The following is a 13,877-nucleotide window of genomic DNA, read 5'->3' on the forward strand; positions in this document are numbered from 1 at the left end:
TTAAAAACAAACAAACAAACAAACAAACAAACAAACAAAAACAAACATGTCTAATATGGCTGTTTATGATTTAGGAACACAACTAAGTGCAATAAGCCAATACACTCTTATTACATGGTCAATGTGTAAAATAACGTATAAATGGCTTAAAGTTGTGTTTCTAAAATCTAAACGGCTATATTTGATATTATGAGTTGAGCATTTTGGTTTGTTTTTATTTATTTCATGGGCAAAATGTTTTATAAAACAAATGAAGATATATGTTTGTTTTTTTTTGTCTTTTTATTAAATAATGAAAAGACCTCAACGTGCAATTTAAAGGCAATTCCCTTCCTTTAAATGTGGAGAATGAATTACAAAGTAGCCTTGGTCCAGAAATTAACTGCCAGCCATTTTAGAAAATTTCAAAATTTTCAACACCCACGCAATATTACGTTCAATAATCATATATAAACCGAATCTACCAAATGACAGAATAGACTCCCTACTTTTTGCCCCGTCCCGTTCTTTTATAATTGACAGTAGAAAAATGTAGGTTTGCCAAAATACAGCCATTTCTCCCATGGACTCTGAAACTGTGTTTATTTAGTGTAAAATGGGGCAATGATGTCATCTACCGGTGGATGGGCATCAGTAAAGTTGTTTCCAAGTTTGACATTTACAGTGGAGCATAATCAGATTCTCCCCCATTTATCCCCGCTATAAAAAAAAATTGACAAGTATACTTGTCAAAGGCAGTGAATGAGTTAAGAAAGCAAGTCAGGTCCCGTACCAGCTGTCAAACTCATTTACTGTTACCAGACAGGCATCCAATGCTAATGCTAATAGCTTGCTGCTAGGAACTAACGTTGGAGATTTGTGCCGTACCATATGACGACAACGTATTTAACTAGCATTTAAAAAAATATATATTCTCATTATTATTATTATTATTATTATTATTAGTAGTAGTAGTAGTAGTATCCTAAATTAGCGGTTGAATCTGAGTTCGGGATAGTGTTGTTTTGATGTTTCTCGCAACTATATAATGTAAAGTAAAAGTATGATAAAGAAATCCTAAATGACAAAAAGGGAAGTCAAGCTAGCTATCACGCTACGATGCGGGCCAGCTTCAAAGTAAAAGTCTGGTAAGGCTATTTGCATTGCCGTCAATGTATTATTTGGTAAACTTTATTTTGAAGTCAACCTTAGCCTCAGGCAGCGTGTTAGATTGAGCATGTTTCCAGCTTCCTTGACATGTCTGAATGATGGTGTCGGGACAGGAGGCAGAAAAAACAAAATCCTGTATCATTAATATGAGGACTAATTTCACCACAAGTGGCCAAAATGCTCCCACACATGCAACTTACGTTATCCACAAGGGTTTGCAACTTCCTCTGCTGCTATTATTGTGAATATGGATTGATCATGTTGCTTTCGTGTGAATGAGCAGTTTTGTTTTCTTTCCCCCAACTAACTACTAACCAATCCGCGATCTCTTGCCTGTTGTCATAGGCTTTTTTAATTTTTTTAATTTTATTTTTTTTAATAATAAATAATAATAATAAAAAATAAATAAATAAAATTATGTGTATTTTATGAGTTACAAAGCACCTGTATTATGCTACGGTAACTTATACCCAGTTTTTATATGTAAAACAAGAGGTTTTGATTTCTTAAATTAATGTTTTAAAATTGTTTTTTATTTGTATTTTATTTTTTATTTTTTTATTTGAATGTTTGACTTTTGAAATTTTATCCCATTACAGTGTTCCCTCATTTTCTGCTGGGGTTAGGTTCCAAAAAATACCCGCAATAAATGAAATCCGCGAAGTAGTTAGCTTTATGTTTTACAACTCTTATAAATGTTTTAAGGCTCTAAAATCCCCGACCGCACAATTTAGACACTTTTCTCATTGAGTCATTTAGATGTTCTCACATTTCTCTCTTGTTCAAACATTGACAATGTTCAAACCTTCATAAATTTTATAAAATGGGTATATTACTAGAGGTGGGAATCTTGGGGCACCTCACGATTCGATTGCGATTACGATTCAGAGGCTACGATTCGATTATAAAACGATTATTGATTCCCCCCCAGGCAGCAGAAAAAAAACAATGTATTTTGGTGCTTTTAATGTTTCGTACATTAGTTACAAAAATAGTACAAAAGTCCTCTCAGGCCTAAATAAACTACTATTTCAGTATCAAGTTAACAGGTCTAAACAGTAAATAAAATACTCAAGTCCTCATTCTGTAACAACAGCTTTTAAGTATATTCAGTCTTCAACAGAATAAAACATAGCATTGAGCAAAAATATATTATTTTTATCCACTCAAAAGTGCACTGAGGTATAAATGAAAGACAATGTGAACTACTACTTCAATACAAATGCCTAAAAAAAATAATAAAAAAGTGCTTTCCTGCTTTTTAAGTTGTGTAAAGATGAACATGTAAACATTAAAGTTTCTCAGAGGTACAAAAAAAAACAAAAAACCTCAAGTGCTTTTCTGCTTTTTAACTTGTGTAAACATGAACGTGTAAACATTAATGGGATCGTTCGGGTTTTTTAACATGAATCTCAATTTGATCCTCACCTCCCGTGTGTGCGATCAGCACTGACTTCGGCGTTGGACGAGAGGAAAATAGTCCAGCAAGCTGGCTGGGGTCTCGGAAATAAAGCGTTTTTCTTCTAAAAACTTTTTGTTTTCAAAAGCGTGATACATTTCCACCACAATACTCTTTTCTGAATAAAGTCAGACGCCATTACCGCCAGCCACTACTTTTCTGTTCGTTCGTTCGTATCACTGCGCGGCGCCCTGTAGAACGCTAACCGACGCACTGCAGCCAGCTAGCTGATACTTCCGCCTCAAGTTGTTTGCCTTTCGGAGCAGGTCTGATCCCACGAAGAGGTGGGTTGGTCAGCTCAGCCATGCTTGTTGTTGTTTTGAATCTCGAGGCGGGTCCGTCCCAAAAGCGTCCCGAAGACCGCGCGCGCTACTACGTTTCAGTTCCGCGTACTTTTCGCTCCGGTTCACTTTAGTTTCGCTTCCCTTGGCATATTTATATAATCGGAATTTGGACGTTTGTGAATCGTTCTCGATTGTTCCACGGCCGAATCGTGAATAATCTAAGAATCGGAAATTTTGCACACCTCTATATATTACTGTAAAAAAATATGCAAAATTGCACTTTAAAAAAAATCCGCGATACAGCGAGACCGCGAAAAGTGAACCGCGTTATAGCGAGGGAAGACTGTAGTCTTTTGCTGATGAAATGATGTTGTACTTTTATGTTTCTTGTTTGTTGTCATGCTATGTGTTGAGGGCCACCATGGAAATAAGCCTTCTGGCTTTATTGTGTTTTTATCCTCGGTGATACTTGACTGAGTGATTGGAAGTATGTGTTGTTTGTTATCACCAAATAAAAATCAACCAATCAATCAATTTCTTGAACTTTATTTCTGGGACTTCGACCATGGCTAAGTATGTTTTGTGTTTAAATTGTGTTATTTTGTCATGTTAAATTTATTCTGAGTTCATTTTTTTGTCTTAAATGTCCAACTTAAATGTCTTAAATGTCATGCTATGTAGCTAGTTGGTTTTTCCCAGTTCCGACCTGAAAGTGTTCGAGGTGAAAGTAAACAACCAAAATGGTGGATAGTGATAAATAGTTTTTTTTTTATTTGTTTTTATTTTGGTTCTCAAAACTCATTTTGACATCCAGCAATTTATTGTTTTTATCTTATTCCATAAGCATTTCATACAGTTCAGTAGTTCACGTATAATTTCATGAAGGGAGATAGGGGCATACTGTAACGTACATTATGGTATACGGAGTTATGTTGAATAATTATCAATGAAGATAGCTATCTAGTTTTATACTTGAGTAAATTGTGTTTTACCATTTACGGTCTGCGTTTCCAAAAAGGGTCGCCATTGTAGAGTAACGTCACGTTGTAGTCCATCTGTGAAGTTGGGGCACTCTTTTTTTTTTTTTTTTTTCTCGACTTCGCAAGTGGGATTTCCGAGTTCAAGGGGGTGTTCCCGTACACACTTCCTGGTTTGAAGTCAGAAAAGTCAGACTTCCGACCATCCTTGAATCCAGCATAAGAGCAAGTAAACAGCTGAATGCAATCTAATTTCCTTCAGTTTAAAAAAAAAAAGACAAGATTGAAGTTACTGTTTTGGGCAAAAAAAAAGAAGGTAAAGTATAAAGACAAAAACTTGTTACTCTTATAATGAATGAAATGAATTCATTTTACATTCCTGACTTGTGAGACCGATTCCAAACAAACAATTTGACTGACATATTTCCAAAACTCAATCTACCGCTGCAGCACAAACACTCAAGTTTATTTGGGATTTGGCTAGAGTCTTATCATGCAGGTGCAGATGTTTATGAAATGAAACTGGCAGTTGTGCTCTCAAATTACAGGAGGTTGAGACCATCTGTCCGTCATCAGGCCCTATTATGTGTGCAGTGTGAGGAGGGAGAGTATCTGCACTGCTTATCAGAGCTTCCATCCCCCACACAAACAGTGCTGATCAATCAGCCCTGCCTCGCCTCGCTGATGAGACTCGTCTCGATTGGGACTCAGCTGCCAGCAAAACCCATTAGCGGTGAAAGCAGCAAGTTGGTTGAGCTTTTAACTGGCTATAAGGAAACCGCCAGCATGAGAGTGGTGTCTATATCACACCGATGTGAGAAGGTAGAGCTGCCAAAAGCAGTTATTGTGTGTCAGACTCACTTATTACTGCGGCACTATGAAACGCCCGGCATGATAGAATGGTTTAACGCTGCTGTTACGATGCAGGACAAACTGACCCATTTATGAAACTTCTGTAGAGTATTTGCAAATTGAAAGTTGGGGGAATAATAACATATAATCAATGTTTACTGGTCTACAGTAGTCTGTTTGCAAGATAGGAGTAAGATGGCCGCCCTGTGGCTTCAACAGCTTGCACAGACATGAAATGTAAAGATGACCAAATATTAGAATGATATCTTAAAACTGTGCAATATTATCTATTGTATGTAAATGTTGATTTCTTCTCCATTTTTATATGGCGCTCACACCTAATGTTGTGTGAGGGATTTACCAGTCATGAAACAACCTTCCAGTCCAGACATCCCAGCCTGTGCAAACCTGTGCAGAGTGATGTTGTAATAAAAGCATGAGTTTGCGCAAATACACTCAAAACACCAATAGCACTTTTACAATGTCAACCTGGGCCATAAATACAAAACCTACAAATAGTCCATTTTGAAAGGAAATGATTAAATACAAGTTCCACTTGTTAAATTCTTGTAATCTCTACAGAAATTCCCCAAGTCACATGATGCGTAAAGGTCTCGGAGGCAATGTAGCATTGATCCGCCCACTTTAAACTAACATTCTCCCATGTTCCCATCAGCTCATCGCTCCTAAGCCTGAGCAGTATACCCAGTCACATGTCCTTCATGTTTACTGTGTACGGCTGAGGGCTCACACTGCCTGCAGACAAAAAAAAACATAAACATACTCGGATTGAGTAATACATGGGATACTGGGAAAAAACAATATACTAAGCATTTACTGTAAATACTAAATGCCATCTGAAATAAAATCATTTAAGATGTCTAAAAAGAGTTGACACAATCATCAAAATCTAATTATCTTACACCCTACTACAACAGTAAGTCCCAACCTAGATGCTGTGGCGCACTAGTTTACAGTGGAGTGGGAAATGATCCAATTTCACTTAACTATGAAATTACACTGAAAGGCACAGTCTTCCATTTTCACTCAGGAAAATGCACTATATGAATACAGGATTTACACCCATGAACTCCTTCTCAATCTACACCTCTGGGCTTCTGTTAATGTGTGGTGGTGAATTTTTCCTACAGGCCTGTATTTTGCCATTTTGTGTTTGTTTTGTCAACACAGCGGGATGTTTCTGTGGACAGACAGTTGTTTACCCCTCCAGCCAATCGCAGAGCGGGGGTGGCAGGGGGCGTGTCACTCACTGTCTGCAGGCGGGCCGGGTGAATTTGTCAGCTGCATGACGTCACTCCCGCGGCAGCTTGACAGCACGCATGGATTTATTTATTTTTTTTACCTCACTCACTCACTCACTCACTCAAGCTTGAGTGAGTGGAAAAAAAAATCCGTGCGTGCTGTCAAGTTGCCGTGGGAGTGATTTCATGCAGCCGAAAAATTCACCCGGTCTGTCTGCGACACCCCCCCCCCCCCCCCCCCCCCCGCTCTGCGATTAGCTGGGGAGAGGGAAACAACTGTCTGTCAACAGAAACGTCCCGCTGTTGACAAAACAAACACAAAATGGCAAAATACACCCTGGTTGAGGGAAAAATTACCACCACACATTAACAGAATCCCAGAGGTGTAGATCGAGAAGGCGTTAATTGGTAAATCCTGTATTTATATAGTGCATTTTCCCTGAGTGAAAACGAAAGACCGTGCCTTTAAATTTAAAAAATATACTGTAACAACATAACATGTTATTATATCTTTCTTCATCTATCTATGCCAGTGACATATAGTGACAACAGAACAATTAAATTGTCTCCTGTTAGATGGCAGAAGTACAACCTGTGCATCCACCTGTCGCCATGCATTCAAAATAAGTCAGCTTCCTACAAGCATATCAAATTTGTGTTCAATTAAACAGATCCACATCCCACAGTCAATCTGTGAGTAAATCCAGATGAGATCATCATTAATAATACTTATTTGGTTGGTTTGTTTGTGTGCTTGGGAGCCTTTTCTAGTGTAAAACGATTGTCTCGGCTAAATAGCGTGAACAAAACACTGCTATATTGTGTAATACAATTCGTCAAGCAGCGGCTCCCAAATCAAATTCACCTTACATCCTGCTCTTTAGGTGCACTTGATTTGCTTTTGCAGCCACGTAAAAAAGATGTGGTGGGCCTGATCTGGCCCCTGGGCCTTGAATTTGGCACCTGTGATCTACACCAAACTGAAGCTACCTCGTTGTGGTGTACTGGAATTGCAATATCAACTCCAGGACAACAAACAGGAGCCAATAATGTTATTTATTTAAAATGTGCACCCCAGTCAGATTATTTGTTTGCAGTGCCAGAGGAAGTGAGCAGACTGCCTGCCGCTGAACCCCCCAAAGAAATGTCCATCTAATATTATTGATTTTGTGGCAGCTGTCACATCTGCTCCCTCGTTAAGCAAACACGGAGGAGCCGTAAAAAGCTTTATTTCCGAAGCCAAGCTGCTCATTTTTTTGCGTGCACAATGTTGCGAAAATTGTTCGAACACATCCCGAACGTGCGCAAAAGTGACTTGAGGTGAACACAAAGGAAGGTGGAGCAGGAAAATAACACAAGGAAGGAAACAACGTACCTTCATACGGAAGTAAAACAAACTCGGCGTCTTCCTATCTTCCCTCCACCGTTGGGCGAGATGCTGGCTGTAGTGGCAAAATAGTGAACCCCCAAAAAAGTCGTCCTATGCCCAGGCAAGAGCAACAGCAATGCGAAGCGGTCTGCTTCCGCTTCTGGATCCCAGCTGCTGGAGCTCCCTGTTCGAGTGTGTCACAGTCAGTGGACTGTAGAAAAGTGAAGCAACCGTCAGCCACCTGAGGCTGTGTGTGCCTGAGCGCGTGTGCGGAGCTCGGCTGGCTTTGGTCCACCGTGCGTGTGCACGTGAGCGCATGATCCAGAAGCTGACTGACTGACTGTCCTGCCCTTGCTAATGAGTTTGTTAACACGACTGCAAACTACTTAATCAATACTTAATTTCCACTAACGTTGAGCATGGGCGTGGCATTTTTGTGTTTTTAACCCCTCACACCCCCACCCACATCCACTTTTGTTGACTCACTTGAGAATTTAGCATCTTGACATTTTGCTTGGTTTTATACAGTAATAGAAGCAAATATAATGTACATAAAAAAGTATAAAAGTAGAAGTTAAAGAGGAGTTTGCCGTCCCCTGTTGCCCCCTCTTCAAATAAATAAATAAAATCACATATTTACTCCGGTCTCCTCCCACATTCCAAAGACATGCATGGCAGGTTAATTGGGCGCTCTGAATTGTCCCTCGGTGTGCGTGTGAGTGTGGATGGTTCGTCTCTGTGTGCCCTGCGATTGGCTGGCAACCAGTCCAGGGTGTCCCCCGCCTACTGTCCAGAGCCAGCTGAGATAGGCGCCAGCAGCCCCCGCGACCCTTGTGAGGAATCAGCAGTCAAGAAAATGGATGGATGGAAAATCACACATTTGTTTATTCAGTACAAGACAAGAGTGAGATGATCTCTAGAAAAATAAATCACCCTCTGCCCATCTTTTTACTAGTTTTAGTTGTTGTGTGCTGAGAGGTAGATCCCAGAATGCAGACATAAGTAAGATTTTCTCCATTTATTCACATCGAGACGCAGTACACCCGACAGTCTTTAATAATTCAGCAACAAACACATCTTCCAGACAGCCTCCCTCCGCCTTCGGGTGGGGGGATGGGTCCTGACTGTTGTTTGTGCATATGCACCAAACAGCAGCTCAGAGTACCCACCCTTTTTGGAGTCCTTGGAGAGTGTGCTGGAGAGCGCTCCCTCTGGGGACTCCCTCGTCTTGCTGGGGGACTTCAACGCTCACGTGGGGAATGACAGTGAGACCTGGAGGGGCGTGATTGGGAGGAACGGCCCCCCTGATCGGAACCCGAGCGGTGTTCTGTTATTGTACTTCTGTGCTCGTCACGGTTTGTCCATAACGAACACCATGTTCAAGCATAAGGGTGTCCATATGTGCACTTGGCACCAGGACACCCTAGGCCGCAGTTCGATGATCGACTTTGTAGTCGTGTCATCGGATTTGCGGCCGCATGTTTTGGACACTCGGGTGAAGAGAGGGACGGAGCTGTCAACTGATCACCACCTGGTGGTGTGTTGGCTCCGATGGTGGGGGAAGATGCCAGTCCGACCTGGCAGACCCAAACGTATTGTGAGGGTTTGCTGGGAACGTCTGGCGGAATCCCCTGTCAGAAAGAGTTTCAATGCCCACCTCCGGCAGAGCTTTTCCCTTGTCTTGGGGGAGGCGGGGGACATTGAGTCCGAATGGGCCATGTTCCGTGCCTCCATTGTTGAGGCGGCCGATCGGAGCTGTGGCCGTAAGGTGGTCGGTGCCTGTCGTGGCGGCAATCCTCGAACCCGCTGGTGGACACCAGCGGTAAGGGATGCCGTCAAGCTGAAGAAGGAGTCCTATCGGGCCTTTTTGGCCTGTCGGACTCCGGAGGCAGCTGACAGGTACCGGATGGCCAAGCGGAACGCAGCTTCGGCGGTTGCTGAGGCAAAAACTCGGACATGGGAGGAGTTCGGTGAGGCCATGGAAAACGACTTCCGGACGGCTTCGAGGAAATTCTGGTCCACCATCCGGCGTCTCAGGAGAGGAAAGCAGTGCACCATTAACACTGTGTATAGTGGCGATGGGGTGCTGCTGACCTCGACTCGGGACGTCGTGAAGCGGTGGGGGGAATACTTCGAAGACCTCCTCAATTCCACCAACACGTCTCCTTTTGAGGAAGCAGAGTCTGGGGACTCTGGGGTGGGCTCTCCTATCTCTGGGGTCGAAGTCACTGAGGTGGTTGGAAAGCTCCTCAGTGGCAGGGCCCCGGGGGTGGATGAGATCCGCCCGGAGTTCCTAAAGGCTCTGGATGTTGTGGGGCTGTCGTGGTTGACACGCCTCTACAACATCGCGTGGACATCGGGGACAGTGCCTCTGGATTGGCAGACCGGGGTGGTGGACCCCCTTTTTAAGAAGGGGGACCGGAGGGTGTGTTCCAACTATAGAGGGATCACACTCCTCAGCCTCCCTGGTAAGGTCTATTCAGGGGTGCTGGAGAGGAGGGTCGTCGAGGAGGGGAAGTCGAATCTCGGATCCAGGAGGAGCAGTGTGGTTTTCGTCCTGGCCGTGGAACAGTGGACCAGCTCTACACCCTCGGCAGGGTCCTCGAGGGTGCGTGGGAGTTCGCTCAACCAGTCCACATGTGTTTTGTGGATTTGGAGAAGGCGTTCGACCGTGTCCCTCGGGGAGTCCTGTGGGGGGTGCTTCGGGAGTACGGGGTACCGGGCCCCTGATACGGGCTGTTCGGTCCCTATACGACCGTTGCCAGAGTTTGGTCCGCATTGCCGGCAGTAAGTCGGATTCGTTTCCGGTGAGGGTTGGACTCCGCCAAGGTTGCCCTTTGTCACCGATTCTGTTCATAACTTTTATGGACAGAATTTCTAGGCGCAGCCGAGGCGTGGAGGGGTTCCGGTTTGGTGGCCTCAGCATTGCATCTCTGCTCTTTGCAGATGATGTGGTGCTGTTGGCTTCATCAAGCCGGGGCCTCCAGCTCTCACTGGAGCGGTTCGCAGCCGAGTGTGAAGCGGCTGGGATGAGGATCAGCACCTCCAAATCCGAGACCATGGTCCTCAGTCGGAAAAGGGTGGAGTGTCGTCTTCAGGTCGGGGATGAGATCCTGCCCCAAGTGGAGGAGTTCAAGTATCTTGGGGTCTTGTTCACGAGTGAGGGTAGGATGGAGCGGGAGATCGACAGGCGGATCGGTGCAGCGTCTGCAGTGATGTGGACTCTGTATCGGTCCGTCGTGGTGAAGAAAGAGCTGAGCCAAAAGGCAAAGCTCTCGATTTACCGGTCGATCTACGTTCCAACCCTCACCTATGGTCACGAGCTGTGGGTCGTGACCGAAAGAACGAGATCCCGGATAAAAGCGGCCGAAATGAGTTTCCTCCGCAGGGTGTCCGGGCTCTCCCTTAGAGATAGGGTGAGAAGCTCGGTCATCCGGGAGGGACTCAGAGTCGAGCCGCTGCTCCTCCGCGTTGAGAGGAGCCAGCTGAGGTGGCTCGGGCATCTGGTTCGGATGCCTCCTGGACGCCTCCCTGGGGAGGTGTTCCGGGCATGTCCCTCTGGCGGGAGGCCCCGGGGACGACCCAGGACACGCTGGAGAGAATATGTCTCTCGGCTGGCCTGGGAACGCCTTGGGATCCCGCCGGAGGAGCTGGTTGAAGTGGCTGGGGAGAGGGAAGTCTGGGTTTCCCTCCTGAAGCTGCTGCCCCCGCGACCCGACCCCGGATAAGCGGAAGAAGATGGATGGATGGATGGAATTCTACACAAAACGTTTTACTGCTGAAAATTAGTGAAGTACAATATCCCTTTAAATCACAGTCAACTTTGTGTCATAAAAATTCAACAAAAAATATTTTCAAAACAAACATCCACAATTCAAGTACATACAGGCAGGTACTGAATAAAAAGCCACAGACGTTGAAGCGCAATATTAGCATAATACTGTCCCATCGGGGGCCACGTTTTTGCAAGAAACGCATTTGCTCAAATACCCGTATGCGCAATTGATGCACATTTGTGTTATCCTGAGGCACGCCGCGTGCATTCCACACTTAGAGCCACACATTTGTTCGAGGAAGATGAGAGGCAATAATTGTTTGCTGCAAAAACAGCATTCAACATCACTCGCACCCCACCCCTGCACCCCCCAACAAACAATTTTGCACTCTTATTGAGGCCAGTTTTTGTCTTGCACAGGCCAAAATCAATTTCCTTGCGTGAGGAATGAGGATGATCTTAGTAGCAAATTCTTTTGTTTCTGTACTTCCTCTTGCTCACACACCCACACTCATATTTTATTTTTTTGCCCTTACTTTTAACTCAGTTGTCTTTTCTTGGGTTATCATTACCAATACATCTGTCATTTGTGCCCCTGTGACTGGATCTGATATGAACACATCACTCCCTGCTCTCGTAAACATGATTTAATTACTTGACTAACTGGTTCTTTGCTTAAAGAGGGCTTACGTAATTACCGACTGCAACATTTCCTGGAAGAAACAATATTTGTCATCTTTCCTTTTTTTTTTTTAAAGCAATGTCCAACCATCCATTTATTCTCTTATCGCTTATCCTCACTGGGGTCACATTTCACCTAAACAGAATGAGACATTCAAATGTATATTTTGTTTCAGCCCAAAGTGCTGTTTTATTTGTTTGAAGCAAAAACCTTGTAATACAATCACTTTACTTGCACAAAGCTTTATCAATTTATAGTACTGATGTCAGGCTGTCAGCATTGTACGTAATTAGTCTAGAGTCATAAAAAAAAAAGTGTAAACACACCAATTCAAACAAAGAGAATGATGTGCTGCAGATTGTTCGCCAATGTTTAAATGTGTTTAACCATCGCCCCCTGCTGGAGATACAATTGCAATTTAGAGTTGCCACAATGCTGCCTGGTTGAGGCAAGTTAAGAGTTACTCCACTGATGAGAAAAGTTGTGAAACTCATCTGAAATTGCATTTAACAAATAAAATTAAAAGCGTTAAACAGAAAGAGAGGAAAAGAGAATAACAGTAAGCGCAAAAACGACATAATACTGTATAAATCAAACCACACACTTTGTATGGGTTAATTGGACCCAATTACCAAATACCGTCACACCTCACCATGTCTAAATTGTAGATAGATTTAGAGCAGTGTAGATCAAATTAGTTGTGGTACAGATGACTCCTATCAGGTTACAGAGGCTGGTCAACCCATGGTAGCGGCCAAACCTTCCTTTGTAGGCTCTATACTTGGGGTCTTGCTCTTTGAGTTTGGCATAACCTTCCTTTTCGGCGACCAGTCCAACCTGGTTACCAAGACCATGTTCCTTCTCCACCTCCCTCATCAGGAACATTACCTCAGTGGTTGTCGGACCAAACCACTGAGCATTTAGACCCGCCATCACCAACGCAACAAAATACAGAACCATCTGCAAAAGAACAGAATCCAAGACAACATGATGAACATTTGCAATTCAAGAGTTATACTAAAAAAAAACAAAAAAAACAAAAATGCTTTACCTGCACCGTTTCATGTGTGTCCAGCAGCTCTCGCGGATGATACACTGCATAAATAGCCAGACTGACAAAATTGCTTCCCAGGAGACAGTAGAAGTAAACCGGGAAAAGTTTACTCTGCACGAAGCCGAAGGTGTGCCGAGTGACCTGCCTCACTAAAGTAAAACCTGCAGACACCAAAAGTAAAACATCAGAAAAAGCCGAGCGCACTCAATTCTCAAGTTCTCTGACTCCTCTTACCTGAAATGAAGGAGACCCACACCTGCATGCCCCAGGAAAAGGAAAGCACCAGCAGGTGTAACACTTTGACCAAGTCTGAGGGATCCCCCTCGGTTGCCATTGTGACACTATACCCTACGCAGCAAGATAGATAGATAGTTCATTCATCTGAAAGGTATGAAACAACACAAGCAATGCAGTGAAAAATGCGAAACATGTACTTGTACATGTTTTTAGAAGTAATGATGTTCTAAGCTGATAAATCCACTTTAAATTCTTGAGATAAAGTGTTTATCTTGCAGGCTGCTACTTATGCTTGCAACAGATAAGGATGGGTTATTAAAAAAAAAAATACTTCACTAGAAGCACGTTTTAACCACAGAAATGCACATTAGTTAGCAAGGTAAAGATTCGATAGAAAACAAACCGGAAACCTGCACAGCTGACACAAGATAATCGTTTCGGTAACACATTGTACATGACCAGCACTAAGTGGTTGTAAGCACAGCACAAATTCTGATGACGATTATTTTATAGCAAGAAAAAGTCAAGATATACCTTATTTTCCTTCGTTATTTGGAGTTCAATGCTGATTTTTTTTTCTTTTTTTCTTCCCAATATTATGAGTCCAAAGTGCAGCCGTACGAACAACGCTTCTGACTTCCTCCGTCCTCCACAACCCCGCTTCCTGGAGTGACGTTAACCAATAGTATTCGTGGAAAATATTTGCATGACCCCCATCGCCGCTGTTGGGTTTCACAACAAGCTTTTACATATTTTCATGCAATTTGTCACCATTTG

At 43.3% G+C, this 13,877-nt stretch overlaps 2 protein-coding genes across 3 annotated transcripts in view; both read right to left on the reverse strand.

Annotated features, from left to right (window-relative positions):
• Positions 1 to 7,761, reverse strand: part of rab3db (RAB3D, member RAS oncogene family, b) — a 25,103-nt gene extending 17,342 nt beyond the window's left edge. Inside the window, exon 1 of the mRNA XM_077499577.1 lies at positions 7,359 to 7,761. Coding sequence (XP_077355703.1) covers positions 7,359 to 7,364 — 6 coding nt within the window. The 5' untranslated portion in view covers positions 7,365 to 7,761. The remainder of the gene's footprint in view (positions 1 to 7,358) is intronic.
• Positions 7,762 to 11,969: 4,208 nt separating this feature from the next.
• On the reverse strand, positions 11,970 to 13,799 carry tmem205 (transmembrane protein 205). Of its 2 annotated transcripts, none has more exons than XM_077499605.1 (4): positions 13,635 to 13,799; positions 13,098 to 13,211; positions 12,861 to 13,024; positions 11,970 to 12,769 (listed from the first exon to the last, which is right to left on the reverse strand). In XM_077499605.1, the coding sequence occupies exons 2-4, from the start codon at positions 13,195 to 13,197 to the stop codon at positions 12,467 to 12,469; spliced, it is 567 nt and encodes a 188-aa protein (XP_077355731.1). In that variant the 5' UTR covers positions 13,198 to 13,211; positions 13,635 to 13,799; the 3' UTR covers positions 11,970 to 12,466. The 2 variants fall into 2 exon arrangements, with proteins under 2 accessions (XP_077355731.1, XP_077355742.1); XM_077499616.1 differs by having other exon boundaries at positions 13,098 to 13,244; positions 13,635 to 13,780.
• Positions 13,800 to 13,877: the final 78 nt, after the last annotated feature.

This window comes from Festucalex cinctus, chromosome 1 (genome assembly GCF_051991245.1).
Source record: "Festucalex cinctus isolate MCC-2025b chromosome 1, RoL_Fcin_1.0, whole genome shotgun sequence".
Lineage (NCBI taxonomy): Eukaryota > Metazoa > Chordata > Actinopteri > Syngnathiformes > Syngnathidae > Festucalex > Festucalex cinctus.

What these genes read in the sequence shown, in the direction of transcription:
- tmem205 (XM_077499605.1), bottom strand. Translation starts at nt 13,197, where the DNA reads ATGGCAACCGAGGGGGATCCCTCAGACTTGGTCAAAGTGTTACACCTG. An exon ending in GTGGGTCTCCTTCATTTCAG is followed by an intron (nt 13,025 to 13,097) that starts GTAAGAGGAGTC and finishes TGGTGTCTGCAG; the next exon opens with GTTTTACTTTAGTGAGGCAG. An exon ending in ACACACATGAAACGGTGCAG is followed by an intron (nt 12,770 to 12,860) that starts GTAAAGCATTTT and finishes GTTCTTTTGCAG; the next exon opens with ATGGTTCTGTATTTTGTTGC.